The sequence below is a fragment of the Trachurus japonicus genome, chromosome 5 (assembly GCF_045865225.1).
Source record: "Trachurus japonicus isolate A0001 chromosome 5, Traja_1.0".
NCBI lineage: Eukaryota > Metazoa > Chordata > Actinopteri > Carangiformes > Carangidae > Trachurus > Trachurus japonicus.
In genome coordinates this window covers 8,749,009-8,766,097 of record NC_140911.1, presented here as the reverse complement: position 1 = coordinate 8,766,097, position 17,089 = coordinate 8,749,009, and the positions used below count along the sequence as shown (strand labels likewise).

Here is a 17,089-nt window from a genome sequence, read left to right as displayed (position 1 = left end):
CTCCATCCATACAAGTCTGTACTGGTGAAATAGGCATTCATTATAAGCCATACATATATTTCATACTCATTTAAATGGAGAGAAATGGCACTCGTTTTACCTGAGATGATGCTTCATCTTATTTAAGATACAATTATAGACCGGAGGAGGAAAAAATACTGTGTTAAAAGCTTGAGGAGAGATGATGGAGAGAAGGGAAAAAAAGGAGAGGAAGAAAGCAAAAGGACAAATGACACATGGCGTGAAAAGGTAGAGCGTCTAGACGCGCCTCGCGCAGCAGTGCGGTGGCTTTCCAACCGCGCTCTGCGTGTGCGCGAGCGTGCATGTGTCAGTCCCAGTGGTGAGCTGTAGAGACGGCGACCCAGGTCACAGTCGGACGAGGACCACCGCCACGGTTACCGGCGGCAACAGATGGGTACGCCATGGTGTTTTAGACGCCTTAGCTCAACCCAGCTTGTCAGATGCACACAAGCGCACACACGCACACACACACACACACAGTCTGCACCCATAGTGGGAGACAATTAGCAAACTTCCACATTCTCTGTTTCTTTGTCTCTCTCTCCAACACACACACACACACACACACACTTGACAACCACCTTCTCTGCCTCCTCAGGTGTGTATGTGTGTGTGTTTGTGTGTGTGTGTGTGTGTGTTCAGCCATCATCTCTAATCATGTCAGCGTGTTCAGTCTTGGTGTGTGTGAACTGCCTCCTCCTGGCCGGCCCATCTGTGTTGTGCTTGCAGTCATGGTGATGGCTTCTAAGTTGTCCATCCTCCCCGCTGCCCTGCCTCCTACCATGTCCCCTTCACCCACTGAGGCCAAACAATGACACAGCACAGGTAGGGATTTCTAATCTTTTTTTTTTTTTTTTCCCGGAAACTATTTTCTTACTTGAGAATTCACTTTGGAAAATACTCGGATCCGTGCGAAAAGGGCCGGGGTTCAGTCTCAAGGTTGCCCGACAAGCGGTAATCACAACACTGTTATAATGGCCAGATTGTCCCTTGAACCTCCTCCCCCCCTCTGACCCCTGCCCTCGTAGAAAACCTGACATGTTTGTTATTAATGAGGCTGAGTCGCCCGGCAACGAATACCAAATAAGCAGTCGAAGTGTCTGGTTTAACTTTAGCGGCGGTAGGAGAGTTGTTTTTCCTTAACATGGATTTAGCAGCTGCCTGCAATGTTGATTTTACAGTGAGCTGTTTACTTGCCTCATGGACCTTGAGGCGAAGGCATCAGCTTTTTAAAAAATAGCAGAAAAAGGAGCAATTTTATGAGGTTTTAGCTTTATTTACATAGTGAATTGGGTGTTTTATGCAAACAGATCAGTGACAAATTAAAAAGGAAAAACCTGGAAAATTTGTGAAGTAATGAATGTGAAAAAACCAAATTGGATTTTGGACATATGCACGGCCAGGTAATCGTGACCTTGCACACTGAGCTGCTAATGTGGCGTTATGTATGTGTAGCCTAAGTACGTGTCATGTTAATAACGTGGCTTACCTTGGTGATCTTGGGGTGTGCGCAGCGGCTGTTTCCTGTGGTGGCGTGCATCCAGGTGGTCTCTGGGGGGGTGCACTCCTGCCTCAGGGAACACTTCTTCTCCTGCACGCACCAGCCGCACTCAAACCTGGGGTTCGCCTTCAGACACATCCCACAGCTGTCCCTTAATGCGTAGCACTTATACAGGTGTGCTGTAAAAAGGAAAAAAGAAAGAGAATGAAGCATCATGGAATAAATGGCAGGGAAATGAGGAGAGGGAGATAATAAAACAACCTCACTGTTGTGTCCTTGAGAAGAACAGGGGATAAGAGGAGTTATAATAAAAGGAAACAGATATGAGCCAGAAAATAAGTATTTTTATTATTAAGTAAAAACCACTTTGAGAAAACTAGACTTTATAAAACAAAAAGAAGCTGATCTATACTTAGTGGTTTAAACAACTCAAACCAAGGTAAAATAGCCACAGAACAAACCTCCCTGCAAAAGGGAGTGAGACTAATGATTTCAGTTTACTACAGCTGGAGCTGAAAGCAACACACAGTCTGGAGGATAGTGAATGGCCCATTGGCCCTGGCTGCATCTGTGCTCCATCTCTATACCCGACCACCGCAGCCGTAACATTCACTAACAATAATGATTCTGCAGGATTGCTACAAAACAACAGACCAACTAAGTGCGCAACAACCAACAGAGTTTTTTTGGGGGGTGGAAAATATCCAAATTCTTCCTTTTAAGTTTCTCAACTTTGATGCAAAATAACCCCCCAAAACTTCCTCAATGTCAAAGAGACAAAGTTAAGGCACCATGTCCCACAGGCCTCAGGAATTGTACAGTGAAATCTTTCCCCTCTCTCTCTGCTCTTCCATCCCCAAATCCCATTGGTCATGGAGCAGCTTTAAAGCAACCCTGTACCAATTACTGACTGCTAAACGACTCCTCTCTAATTACATTAACATATCAGTATTTAAGACAAGTGAGCATCGCTCTCCACCAGATGATTATCATGATTGAGAAATAGGGAGGGGGCTGGCAGTGGAGAGAGACAGACAGACAGAGAGGAGGGGAGGTGGTGGGGGGGAGACATATTGGGGCTGCAGGTCGCCTCCAGATGCACTTGAGGAGATTTACACTTGAGATAACACACAATGCATAGACACTGATGCATGCTGCTGATATTGTACGCTGTCAATGCTGCTGCGTATAATGGCTGCCATTTAGCAACAGCATGTCCTTGGGAGGAACCATTGAGTGTCAAAGCATTTCATGTTGCCTCCGTGAATGTAAACACCCCATTATTGCAGAATGCAGTCACATATGTTACAATGGTATATGTTACACACACTCCCTTCTCTGTGACATATCTGCAGCCTGAGAGGTATGTGATATCTGAGACTCTAACAGCTTGCTCGGTACATTTAGACTACAGGGAGTGACATCAGTAAACGGAGCAAAGTGACTCCGTGGTGTTACCTTACATTACTGACAAAATGGCAATGATCACCTCTTCACAGACGTTACAGATGTAACAGCGTCTCTTATCTGAAATACAACACAAAAATCTCAGATCCTCGCTGTGTCTTTAACCATCAAAGAGTCGCAAATAAGACCAGACAATACAGCTGCCTCTGTTGCACAAAACTCCTTGTGCTTGTCATCTGCAGTTTCAGTATTGAACGCAGTGGTAAGCTGGCAATGATGTTATTGTACCTCACAGCAGGAGCATAATGTTACAGCCCCCCACCGTGCTGTACGGGTCGCAATAATTATGGACACGGCGCTATAAAGACTGTCCTACCAGTAATTATATCCAACAGACGTGATCTCACTGTCTCCCCCCCCTACAGTTGTACATCGATTGTGTCTATGTGTTTAATCATAGTTCTTTGTTTGGAGGGAGAGGCGGGGCTATACATTAAAGTATATATTACACACACTCGAATACCGCTTCAGCAGCAGACATATGCACCATCTCCACGATCATGTAATGACAATACCCATCAGTCCGAGTGTGGACGGACAGTTACTCAATGAAGGTGTCATAGATATCTATGATCCAAAATATAACAATAGGTGCTGTGGAGCTGGAAAAATAGGTTGAAATCTAAACAGAAAAATAGTATCACACTAGAGTTTAAAGTCCCAAATGCTTTCTCATTTACAGCAGGGGAGTAGCAGTAAAATAAAGTAAAGTAATCATCAATGTCACACTGTAACAAAACCATAAGCAGCATTTTTGCCATGGATGAATCTTGCAATAACACCTAATGCACCTCATCTGCTCTTGAATGTGTTTTTAAGTATTATAGGACTCTGGATATGACATTTTATTAACCTATTTACTTTCACAAATGCAAATACTGCAAATCCCAAATGTTGTTTAACAGATTCACCTTCAGTTCATGATTATTCTGACACTAGTTTATTAGTCGTTCTCCTGCTTGCTTCAGCCTGTGACCTGCTGCTGTTTATTTGAGAACTATTACCAAACACAAAGGAGCTGATGAGGTAAAACCTGAGCCCTGACAGACATAATTACTGGTCAATACATGTCATAGTCATAGTGGATGTAAATGGCCTAATGCATAGCGCAATGTGTGTGTGTGCCTCTTACACCGAGGTGTGTTAAAAGTAAGTTGCATTTTTTCTCAGATATCATTCGACATGCAACACAAGGATGTAAAACAAGGTGTTAAATGCTCTAGTGAATATCACATGCACCCATATACAGTACAACGCATAACGCACAGCCTTTGAAGCTCACAGATCACAGATCTGGAAAAGAGTGGGCTGACTGAGAGATTCTGGTCACAGTATAAATTATTTACAGTGCAGCTGAAGCTGAATGTTTAAGATCCTGCAAATCCTGGACTGTCTTTTTTTTTTTTGGAGATGCTGTGTCAGCCGTGACTCCACACAAAGACATATTGGGGATTGATTCATTTCTTATGTGTGTATAGTAAAATAATAACAATGTATACAATCTATTTGGAGCACCCACCTTGGATGTTGTAGGGGTTGTCAATGACGAAGTTTCCGTTCCACACCACAGACAGGTCCACTGGCAGGTCACTGATGTCATTACCCTCATAGTTATACTGAAAAATAAAACAAACAACATCACCGTTAGCATTCATAGTCACTGTAAACAGTGTTTTTTCTTTTTATATCAACGTATGATATTCTCAATATTTTCATGAAACATCAAATTAGAAAAAGAGAGAAACAGCCAAACAGCCAATACCGAGACAGAACACAGTTCAGCTTGTGGCTGGTAGTAATATCACAGCCTGCGGCGCTCACATAGTTGAAGGGCCATAAAAATGAATGATGAGAGACAGGCTATATTGTGATTTTAACACACGGCACATCCGCCGCAGCCCGGCTTAGCACAGAGTTGATTAAGAGATTGGAATCCCCATCACTGTGTGACTCATTCCATTCCAGTGATGAATGAAAAGCGTAATATATCTCCAACAATAATATTCTCATCTAATTTCATTTTTGCATCCTGAACTAATAAGAGTTGAAATGTAATTGACTCGTCGTCGGCGTAATCAGTTTTATGGAATCACTTTAAATGAGACAACAAGCTTCAAAAGCGGCAGTGTGATGGCGGCGTGTTCGCGGGGAAGGAGCAGCGGAGAGAAGAGCTCCTGAGAGACGCCTTCCAACCTCCCAACAATTCAATTATCGACGACGATTATCACCAGCAAATAAAATGCAGCTTTAGATGTTACCCCCCCTCCCCTTCACCCTCTTTCCCTCCCTCCTTCCACCCCCAAGTCATATACACAAAGCAGCCAAACAATGAGGTAAACACAATCATCTGAAAAAACACATTCATAAAGACCCACACCCCCCCAGTCTGAGACTCTTTTCACACTTTGTCTTTGATACAACATAAAACAGATGCTAGATAGTGAGAGCTCCACTCTTCTCCACTCTGAAGCTGCTGCTGCAGTGATGTGGGGGGTGAGGGGGTGACGGCTGCTCAGACTGGAGATAGGCCATGTTAACCTAATGCCTCTGTCAGTCACAGGGTCCCCCCGCTCACTCTCACTACCACTGCTGTGGTCAGTATCTTCACTGGCCTCGGGGTGAGAGATAGCAGGACTATTCTCCTCTAGTGGAGTGGTGGCGATAAAATCCAATGTGAAAGCCTCACCACCCCCCACCCCCCCACACCCACCCAGAGCCTGGGGCTATGGGGGCCCTCACAGATTGAATCAAGCTACAACTTCGTCACTATGTGATATCACCCACTCCAATGTGATAGTGTGAGATTTATCTTGACATCTGCAATAATAGTGAATTTGAATGTATTTGAGAGGGGGGGGAAAGAGCCGAGAAATGTGCACGGAGAAGATAAGGAAATGAGAGGACACAGCAATGTCACAATGTGTGAATGGCTGATTAATTCATTCTTCACTTTTGCAATTGGATGATTTACATTCGGCGGGCCCTCAAGGCAAGAGATGCTGATATCCAAATACAGGAGGATGTCTCCATCTATTTCAGAAGCACCACTACTTTACTGCTCTGATACATGAACTGTTGAAGAGCAAAACTTTAACCTTGGATGAATCGACCTGCGAGCTGGTGTGAGGTGACATTTGAAGATGTCAGGAAGTTGTGATAAATTCAAAAACGTGAAAAATATACACAGCGGATTTATCAGTAGCGAAGAAGATCTTGATGACTGAAGAGGAGGAGAGGAAACTTTGAGACTTGAAAGTGGCTTCTCCTTCAAGTCCAGTGAAACTGGAGCCTTACAACATGTACAAACACAGAGTGTGTGCTAAAGCTGCTGCAGTGGAGTCATCCAGTATAGAGAGAGAGAGAGACGGGGAGGGAAGGTTGAGGGTGGCAAGAAAAAATTGATGATCCGAGAGGAGAAAGCGTGCAGAGAAAGTGCAGAAAGGGAAAAGTGACAAGTGATGGTTAAAAGACTGGAAAACGTTCGGGACGGCTGATGGGTCGGAAACACGGTGGTGTAGCGATCGCTGGGAGAGGTGGAGAGCAGGGTGAGAAAAAAAAAGGAAACAAAGTGAAGAAGAGATGATGAAAAGAAGGATGAGAAGGAGAGAGGTGTATGGGGGAAAAAAAAGGGTGATGAGAGGATGATACATCAGCAGGGGTGAAGGGGAAGCAGCGAGGGTGAGAGAGGGATAGAGAGAGGTGATTGTGTGTTATTCTGTGGACACCATTCATTTACACATGGAATAAGAGGCCGGGGCTGGGCTATAAGCGCCTGAGCTGGTGGGGGCTAAAGTGAAATTGGCATTTTCAATTTGTTCCCTGACATGTCTGCCTTGGTCTTTTCACACATTCCTCTGCTTCTCCTTCTCTTGCAATCCTCCCTTCCCACCCCCTCCTTCTCCTATCTGCCTCCCTCCCTCCCTCCCTCCCTCCCTCTCATTATTCCTTCCCTCTACCTCTTTACAAACCTCCTCCCCTATAAATCTCAGTCCAACTTTCTCTCCTCTACCTCCATCCCCCAGAACGCCCACAGTCAAACAAGGAAATATGGAGCAGATTCCTTTATCGCATACACCAAACATGTCCGGGGAAACACATGTGCACACTGTACTATAAATATGCATTCTGCACACAGGACAGTTTCCAGAGATGGATGCCAGCAAATGCATCAAAGACTGATCGCATAGTCTATACTGAAAATAAAAAATGATGCATAAAAAAACACATGCAAACACAGGAAGATAAGGCACTTGCACAAACACGCGCTTTGGATGTCAGCTATTATTTCTCTCCACTGAAGTCCGAGCATATGAACTTCTTCAATCTTTCCCTCCCTCTTCCCTTCCTTCCTTCCTTCCCTCCCTCTCCCCCCTCAAGAGACCACCCAGTCTGCCTGGGAACAAGAGCACTTCTCCACCGCGTAGAGATGGAGAGAACATCTGAGTGTGTTCTTGTGTGTATGAGCGTGCAAGACAATTGGAGAGAAGAAAAAGGAGGAGGAAGCGAGATGCACAGGGACACCGCGCTGAGAACAGCAAGAGGAAGAGAAAGGCGGCGAGAAGGAGATAGAGGAATAGAGGAAGAGAGAGCGTGGAGGAAAACAGATGAGATAACACAGACTGAAAGGCCAGAGAGCCAAGTGGGACAAAGATGGTGAGGGAGGGAAGCAAAGAGAGAGACGGAGTGAGAATAAGAGGGGTATTATTATCACGCTGAGGGCAGCTCTACTGCATTTAGGTAATTCTTCACGTTGCAGCAGATGAAGGCGTCTCAAACTTAGCAACTGTTCTCCTCACGATCGGTCTTGTTCGCACAAAGCAACAGGTGGTTTTCTCACGTTCACGCACTCATCTCAGAAGTGGAGGGAAAAAAAACACAACATAACATGACATAATGGATAAAAACGGCGAGTGGTTGAAACCAAAACAGCAGCAGCAATAAAACTCTATTAAGCTATATTTTACATAAACATTGAATCAAGTGAGTGCTGGTTAAAAAAAGGGTCTGCTAATTGTTTGAGTTGGCCAGAGTCAAAAAGTACATTGGCTCTTGTAAAATCTTGGACAGCCAATCCTAATGTAACCACAGGAGGCCATGCAGGCTAACGGCTCTATGGGTTATAACCTGTGTGTTGAGAAATAGGAGAGAGCAGAAATAAACCAACGTGATAACTAACCATTACTTTCATGACTGATTAATCAAATAAATTGTTTTAGTCTGTAAAATATCACAAAATATTGAAAAATGGACATCATAATTTAACCCTTGGTGACATGTGGCAGTTAACTAAATAAGAAAGCCATTAAATAGGCACATTTGAATAGTTTGGACAAATTAATTCTCTGGACTTTCTCTTCCAATACTAATTCAAAGGAGTAACTGTAAACTCGGCCTTCTGTAAGTTGAGTAATTCATTGATCAACCAGCTATTTCAGCTACAGAGTAAATGAATGCACGTTTTCTCCACAGCACTCAGTTTCTGTCACACATCAGGCCTTCATTTCTTTCCATATTATTTCCAGCCTCCAGTGCGGGACGGAAGTCGGCGCAGTCTGAGTCAACATTTCAAAGACATCTACTGTCAAACAGCAGGAGTTTAATGAGGATTTTCCTCCAGTAATCCGCCGCCAAAAACTTTGCACAGTTGTATATTTTACCCGTTTTTCTATTCCAGCATCATTTACTATATCAGTTCTTGCTGCTCTGTTATTTCCCTTCAGGATTGAAGACGGGCTACGGCGCAGTGACGGGTCAAGCTGACGAGCCAATGAAAACACACGAGAGGAGCTGATACCACTGATAGGGAAATACATGATAAACGTATGTGGACCTCTTGACCCTGCTTTACACTCTGACAGGTTTTCTCCCTGAAAACCTGCATCACACACACACACACACACACAGTGTGGTGCTGCTGACAGCTACAACAATAACACTGCTTGCCCCCTTTTCCTCAACGTTACAGGTTTGTGTCTATGTTTGCACATCCATCCTCAAAGGGGGTGGGGGTGGGGGGTCTGTGTTGAGAAAGGATTGCACCTTCCCTCGACAAAAACATGAATATTTCGTAAGGGAGAAGTGTATATGTGCGTGTATGTGTGTTTATGGGCAGTAAAGCGTGGGGGAGGCATGGGAAAGGTTAGGCTATGATCCAAAGCTCATCTCATTGCACCAAAGGCTTATTAAACTTTCATACTGAACCAGCATTGTTGCACAATGCACAGTTTAGGGAATACACGCATGCACCTTCTACATGGTTTATTCACCGCACAGCAGATTCCAATGTGAAAATGCAAAAAAATTAAGAAGCACGTTACTCTGAAAAGGTCAGGATTTGCATGTGTGAAGGAGAGACGAGAATGTAAATGGAGGTATGAACTCTCTACATTCAATATTCTATGGTTTAATCCTAAAATCGGATAAAGTTTGGAATGACAAGGTGACGGGAACAATCCTGTCGTCTGCAGCATTTGACCTGAGGATATGTAAAACAGACTGAAGGTGAGTGGAGAGACAAAGACAGGGTTTTCTGATGATCAACGTATGCAAATAGAGAAGAGAGAGAGAGAGGAGAAGAAGAGTGTTAAATCTGATGCAGAGGCAGTTTAGAGAAGAGTGATGGATATGATATCATCAAGAACAGGGAAACAGTGAGACAGAGAAGTAAAGGACAAAATAGGAGGCCTGGAAAGATATTTAAAGAAATTGCCAGAGGGTAAAAAAACAGAATGATGCAAGGAGTAAATAAAAGGAGGCTAGTTGTAGACTTTTCTTCACAACAGGCCGATGCAAACGCTACAGCTCCATCACTTCTTCAGCTGTACATCTGTCACTGGAGGAGGAGGAGGAGGGGATGGATGGATGGAGGAGGGATGAAGGGAGGCAGGTATGAAGTAACAACCGTTACCTTCTGTGAGGGTCACAGCCTGGTAATTAGTCATTTTGAAGGCGTGCGCGAGCTGTGGGCCGCTAAAAATACCAAACTAGCCCTGGGCGAGACCTTAACCTGGGATACCTGGGATGGAGCAGGTTCCTCTTCCCCCCCCTCATCCCTCATCTCCTCTCCCCTCCTCCTCCTCCTCCTCCTCCTCCTCCTCCTCCTCCTCGCTCTCTCAAGGTGACGACGACACGACAGTCATCAAAAAATTATGACCTGACGCATCACATCTTGGAAATCTAGATTATTCTACAGTTAAAATAGTTTTGTGACACAGTTTTTAACAGAAGTCACATTGAGAGTGAGGAAACTGGTCTGAGCCGGGGCGAAGAAATAAACTGCAGCAAACACACTGCGGTTTAATGTATAGATGTTGACACAACAGTGTCCTTTTGTACGCACATCTTCCAGGCAGATATGACTTCCTAATCAAGGATCAAATGGTAATCCTTCCTATAGCTTAGTGTGTGTGCGCCACTGTGTGTGTGTGTCGTGTACTGTATGTGTGGGGTCAGGCAGCAGGGAATCAGCCCCTGCTCATAATAGGGGCCTGTTAGCCAGTGCTAATCGCTAATGCTAACAGGATTGGAGCATGGCTGGACCCAGTTACCCAGCTTATCTCTTGTGCACACAAACTCGCACACACACACAAACACAAACGTACACACACATACACGTCTGCATACAAGCGCGCACAGATACTTTCTTCATTGATGGAAAGAAAAAAAGAGAGAGAGAGAAAGAGAGAGAGAGAAGGGAGCGAGGGAGAGAAAAGTGCTTGCTTGAGGGAAAAATAATGCTGCCATAGCCAATGTTTCTTATTTTCCAGCCTACGCATTAAGCTAGTGTAAGCTTACTACACTTCTCCCCGGACAAAAGGCCCGATTTTTGGTCGTTTGCAGAAACGTCCACATTTTTTTCAATATCCTCACTCTTTTCTCCAGCTCTGTCAACTCATGCCATTCTTCTGGTGGCTGTTCTCCCCTCCGTTACTCCTCAGCTCTGTCACACAGCCAGTTTTTTTTTTTTTTTTTTGCAAGCCACCAACACCTATATCTATTCACTCAAACACATTTTAGCGCATGCAGCACCTCGCCATCTGTGAAGTAGCGCTCACATATACATGAAACGCGTTCAACCAGAAGGAGAAATTAGAGAGGGTTGTCGCTGCAAACTTTTTTTTTTTTTTTTTTCGTCTGTCAGGGGGACCGGATGACTCTGCTCTCCTGTTGTTGCCGTGTGGCTATAAATGCTGAAGAGCTGAAGGTGTGACGGATCACATGGTGGCTACCAGAGGATTTTCCAGGAGGGTTTGTCCCATCATTAGTGATGGAGACATCCCTTGATTCATTTCACATAGTTCCTGTGAAGTTCAAATCATTACTAGATGGGGGATAGCAGCCAAGTTGTACTACTCACACTAACTCCTTACACCTTTATTTTACTCTGACACTTTCATTTACTATTAATGAAGCCACTGTTTCTGCCGATGTCTTCATATTTCCTTCTGCATATTTTAGAATTTTGTTTGGGGCGATAAATATTGTAGTAAAAGCTTCTTATTCGTTTAGTTACGAAGCCAAATATTAAGGCTGTTACAGAATATTACTTATGTTATATGGAAATGGGAATTGGTTTATTCACCATCACTGTGTTTGAGCTGTGCCATCCATACCAGACTATGGTATGTATTTAAAACAGCTGTAAATACAGTAAGACGGAGAGATGAGGTCTTCTCTCTGGTTGAAGCACCTCCTCTCCTCTCCTCTCCTCTCCTCTCCTCTCCTCTCCTCTCCTTCACTTGCCCATCAACTCATCCTGGAGAAATCGAGGGAGAAGCGCAGCTACGAGAGGAAGATGTAGAGTAAAGGTTACAGATTGCGGCGATACAAGGAGAGAGAGGCAGAAATGGGGGGAAAAAAAGATGATGAAGGTGAGGTGGAGGATGGGGTGGAGAAGCTGGCATATGCTGATAGCTAAGCAGCAATTAATTCTTATTTATCCGGGACAGGGGTGTGGGAGCTCTGCTCGTCACCTGTCAGGGAGGAGGAGAGGTAGTGAGTCGATGACTGGACTGGAGATGAAGAGGGAGGTGGAGGCAGGAGAGGAGCAGCAGGAGGGAGAGATGGCGACAGGAAGATGACTCAGGGAAAGAGAAGGGGAGCAGGCCGGAGAAAGAAGGGATGGATGAGAGGGAAAAAGAGGGAAAGAGAGGAAAAGAGATTATATCAACCACAAAACAGAAGCCTATTAATTGAAATGGATCATTCTTTCTCTCTGTTTTATTTTCAAAGAACTCAACTGGTGTTTGTCTCATGATCTTCACGAGACAAAACTTCAAACACAATGTGCCTCAACATCTAAATCTGGTCCGTTCTGTCTGAGGCAGCACATGATCAGGGAACAATGGACGGTCTTCAACCTGCAGCAACTCACAGTAAATCCCAGAGAGTTTCCCATGCTACCTAGCACACACTCAACACACACACACACACACACACACACACACACACACACACACACACACACACACACACACACACACACACACACACACACACACACACACACACACACACACACACACACACACACACACACACACACCACACACACACACACACACACACATACAGAGTCTGCAGGCCAATTAAAACAGTGTCAGTGTGTGCTGTGGCTGACTGCAGTGGCAGGTCTAGTGTTTATATCTCATTAAGCTGTGCCAGGCCATGCCAGACCAGGCTGTACCATGCTCCACTGCTCCTACCCTCCGATGACCAGCACCGAGGCCTCATTAGTCCTGTCTCGGCCACCGGGAGCTCTGTGCATGTGCAAATGTATGTACATGTTATAATGCATTTTCATTAAAAAAAACTATCTTTTTTTGTTTCTACATTTACTTAAACCTTTTAACATAAACTCAAAAAGTCGGAGAAAAGGACTTTGTATCAGCGCTGAGCCTCAACCTCCCTCCCTCCCTCTCTGACACACACATGGGTTGAAGGGTGTGTGACACCATTAGACCAGTGAGGTTTGTGTTAACCACTCTCCCTGCAGACATGTTTGGCCTCTCCTCTAGACCTCTATTTGCTCTGTCTATCTAGCCATCCATCCATCTGTCCATCCATCTATCCGTCTTTCGTGTCCGCCATCCTCCCTTCATTTCCCATCGGTGCAGAGCAAATTGTCCTCTCTCCTTAAAAACCCTCGGTAAGGTCTCATTGCACCCCTCCCCCCCTCCCTCCCTTCGCCCCTTTCTCCCTCTCCTCCTCCTCCTCCATCTCTCTCTTCGCAGCTCTGCCTCCAAACTTCCTTGCCTTTCTTCCATCTCTCCCTCTCTATTTTCCCCAAAACAATCTTCTCCAAGTCTGTGCAGCTGCTTTCCCTGTTTCCTTCCTTCTGCCGTCTTCCTGTATGTGTGTATGTGTGTGTGTGTGTGTGTGTGTGTGTGTGTGTGTGTGTGTGTGTGCATGAGCTCATGCGCACACCGGAGCGTACGTCTCTGCTGCCCGACTGCAATTCATCATCATTTTATCTGCCTTAATTGGATGCCATCAGGACCCCTGATACTTCCCATCTCTTCTTTAACAAACAGCTGCTCTCTACACACACAGAAGAATAACACAGACACACACACCACCCTATCCTAAACTAGATTTTCTCCTCCTGCCCCTGTGTCTGTTTCTCTTTTCTTTTTCTTTTTTTTCCCTCATCCTCTCTGGTGAAGGAGTGAAAGAAAGAGGGTGATGGAGTGGCCGAGTGGTTTATCAGACAGAAGGTAATGGTGTAAGGCCCGCGCTGATATTATCTGTCCTCTCATTCCTGCCCTCCAGGGAGAAACAAGAAAGAAGGATAAAGAGGGGAGAGAGGAGAGGGCGAACATGGAGACACTGAAGTACAAATGGACAAAAAAGAAAAACTAAAAACAGAGAGAGATAAAGCAACAGAGAGAGGAAAAGTCCTCAACAGTTCACTTCTCTTCTCTCAACCTTGGCCTTCGGTCGACACCCAGCCGCGCTGCACCAGCCTCTCTGACCCCGCAGTGTGGTCATTTGTATGTGCGGCCTTCATGTGTACATGTGTTTATTCGCTCCCACGACCCCTCTGGCGCTCTGAGCACAACTCCCCAGCCCACAGCTCAGCATCCTATTGGCCCCTGCGCCCTCACCTCTGCCTCTGATTGGCCCACACACACACCGGGAGCTGCCCGGGCCGGGTCAGACATCCGGAAGGAACCGATGTAGACACCAGCTTGTTGTTTTGGTTGCTGCTGACCAGAGTTAACTGCTACCATAAGGCCTGGCGGATGGCTCCGTATGTGTCAGTGGTAATGTGGGCTTGTTTGGCACCGAGAAATATGGAGAGGAATCCGCACTTATTTTTATTTTATTTTTTTTATAACAAAATGATGAGTGTTTCCCTCCAAGTAACTTGCTGTGGGACCTTGGACAATCTGCCATTTCATCAACTTTCACAGGTTCCAAAAAATGTTAAATTATGTTTGGCTTAGTCCCCAACTTCAAAAGTGAGAAAAGTGTGTGATGAACCATTTCCTTTTAACAATACAAACCTTTTGCAACACAGCAACATTTGGAGCTCTGAGCAAGTTTTCACACCCTTTTTTCCCCTAAAACTATGATTCTTCAAAGTCTGCGGTGGCCTATTATTTGTTTTATTTCTGTGCTTACAAAAGCAAACCTTTCTCAAATACCACATTCTTTCTCATGCCGTACGATACACTTGCTCTTTCCCCTTTGGGATCAGTTGGTATGTTCAGAAACCTTATACAGAAACACCATCGCACCAGTCTTATTCTTCCTTAAGCAGATATGGATAGTCAATACCAAACGAGGTTAGTGTAGAGCTGCTGTTACACTATCGTATATCACATATACAGTATGTTATTGACAGCCTCCTGTTAGGGGATACTATATAAGAGTATTGAGTTTTCACGGTCACTGTAAACGGAGTTAAGTATGGGAAGCCGGAGTTTAAACATGATCCGGCTCTGGATATCCTGAATATCCTGTGGATCGCTCCTTTTTTCCCTTTTGGATGGTGTGATGACATTGTGTGAAAGAAAGGGGAACGAATATTGGCCGCAGGAGAGACTTTGGAGCCGCTCGCTTCAATATCACTCTCCCTCTCACTTTTCTCCGTTCATCTCACCTGAAATTGTCGACTGTGCAACAATTTCCCCTCACCTGCCTTGTCTGCTCTAATCTCCATTTTGTGCCATTTTCCGCTGCCGTCTGATATTACCACTCCGATGTCCTTTTTTTTTCTTCTTGTCCTTCTTTCCTCACCTCCTGTGTTTATCCTCTGCTTTGTCTTCTCCAGCTTGACGTATCTTGCCCTTCCTCTCTCTCCCTCCTCACTTTATAGGAATTTGTGCCACATCACTTTTGTCTCTGCCTTCGTCCTTGTCTCTCCAACAAGTGTGTGTCTCTATTTGACACAGTGGTAAACACTCATGTGTATCTCAAACGCATGGCTAAACTTTAAATTAGCACCCCTGTGTTTATCCCATTGATTAGCAAGACCCTCACACACACACACCACCACCACTAACAGTCCTCCTGCAGTGGTATAATGAAAATTTCACAGCCAAACATACAAACACACGCAAACACAGCTATCCTGGGATCCATAGCCTTAGGCGTATTGAAGGATGCACATGTGCGCACACACACACACGCAGAGACACTGATTAACCCCTATCCCCACAGCTGTGTGCATGCCTACAAACCGAGGCAGCAGTGTGTACGCAGCATTACAGATGAAGTCTATTTCTACTGCAGAGCCATACATGATTCATTGAGTTGGTGCTGAACACTGTCAAAGTGGGAACAAACATGGAGGGGTGCGCATGAAAAGTGGAGATGTGAAGGTCTATAAAAGGATAAACTAATATTTAAGACCCTCATTCTTTTGAAATACTGTTTCAGAGCTATAATAAGACACTCATGCTAATAATTCATGACACATAATTATACTCATAAGCTCAGGCCTGGATGAATTATGCCTTTATGGCAAGTTCATGCAGATGGCACCTTTTTCATCCCCTGAATCTCAGTGTGGCCTCGATGCTCGCGCTGCGTCGATATCTGACTGCGCAAGTCAAGTTGGCACAGCTAATTGCTAACAAGGGCTAAGTGCTGACAGCCCAAGGCTAATTGCTGCTAGCATGTCTACTTTGTGGACATCAAATGGAGAAATTCTGCTTTGGACTGGGGGCTAAGGCTTCGCTGCTGATTAGCACTGGCCTTGCAGCAACAATAAACAGTCAATAAACCGACATCTCGGCGGAGAGACAACCCTATCGCTAGCTAATTAGCGCCGCCTTCACAAACAACTGGCTAGCGTGTGCCAGGACCTGAAGACTGCCCGTCGATACGGACGGGATCAAATAAGTGTGTTGGTTGTCACAGTGGCTACCCAGCATGCAATGCAGCTACGCAGAGACTGATGCTGAAAATATCTGTCTGCACAAGCCATGCAGATATGACGATCGATGTTTAACAACTTTTGGTAAAGTTTTTGAAGGTGTTAAAGCTCATTAGCTACTGTATATAAGACAACTTCAAGATGTTTCTACTCTTAGTCTAATCTGTCAAATTATTTTTCTTCCATGCACGACACACCGCAGTGACAGCAGCCTCACCCTCATCTATAACATAATGCACAGCACCAGCTCTCATCTCGTCTCAGTGTTGCTGTACCGCATTATATCTCGAGACAGAAGGGACAGGGACAGAGGCAGGCAGCAAAAAGTGAGTGTATGACAGATGAGGGAGAGGCAGCGAGGAAAGAGGGGGGGGATAGAGGGAAGAAGAAAGTATGACAGACGGAGGAGGGGGGAAGAGAGGCAGAGAGAAAGATGAGCCGTGCGGGCAGAGAGAGGAAGGGAGAGGGAGAGGTATAGAGTCAAGGTGTAAACATGATCAATCCGCTCTCAACTAGGTTCAGAGACAGACTTCCTCTTCACATTTTCAGCCTCAGTGAAGCACGACGCTAGCTACCTCTTATCTGTCACGCTAGTTTGAAGCCTCACACACACACATACACACAGAAAACCATATTTCAACACATACTGTAGATGGACCCACATGCACAAACACCTCTGTGTATCTTTGAATCCTTTCCGTACACACACACTAACA

At 45.0% G+C, this 17,089-nt stretch overlaps 1 protein-coding gene across 4 annotated transcripts in view; it reads right to left on the bottom strand.

Annotated features, from left to right (window-relative positions):
- The window catches only part of plxna1b (plexin A1b), a 198,054-nt gene that overhangs the window by 42,506 nt on the left and 138,459 nt on the right, over positions 1 to 17,089 (bottom strand). For all 4 annotated transcript variants that reach the window (XM_085775985.1, XM_085775987.1, XM_085775986.1 and 1 more), the window contains exons 11-12: positions 4,509 to 4,605; positions 1,511 to 1,701 (exon numbers count right to left, since the gene is read on the bottom strand). In XM_085775985.1, the coding sequence (XP_085632111.1) occupies positions 1,511 to 1,701; positions 4,509 to 4,605 (288 nt within the window). The remainder of the gene's footprint in view (positions 1 to 1,510; positions 1,702 to 4,508; positions 4,606 to 17,089) is intronic.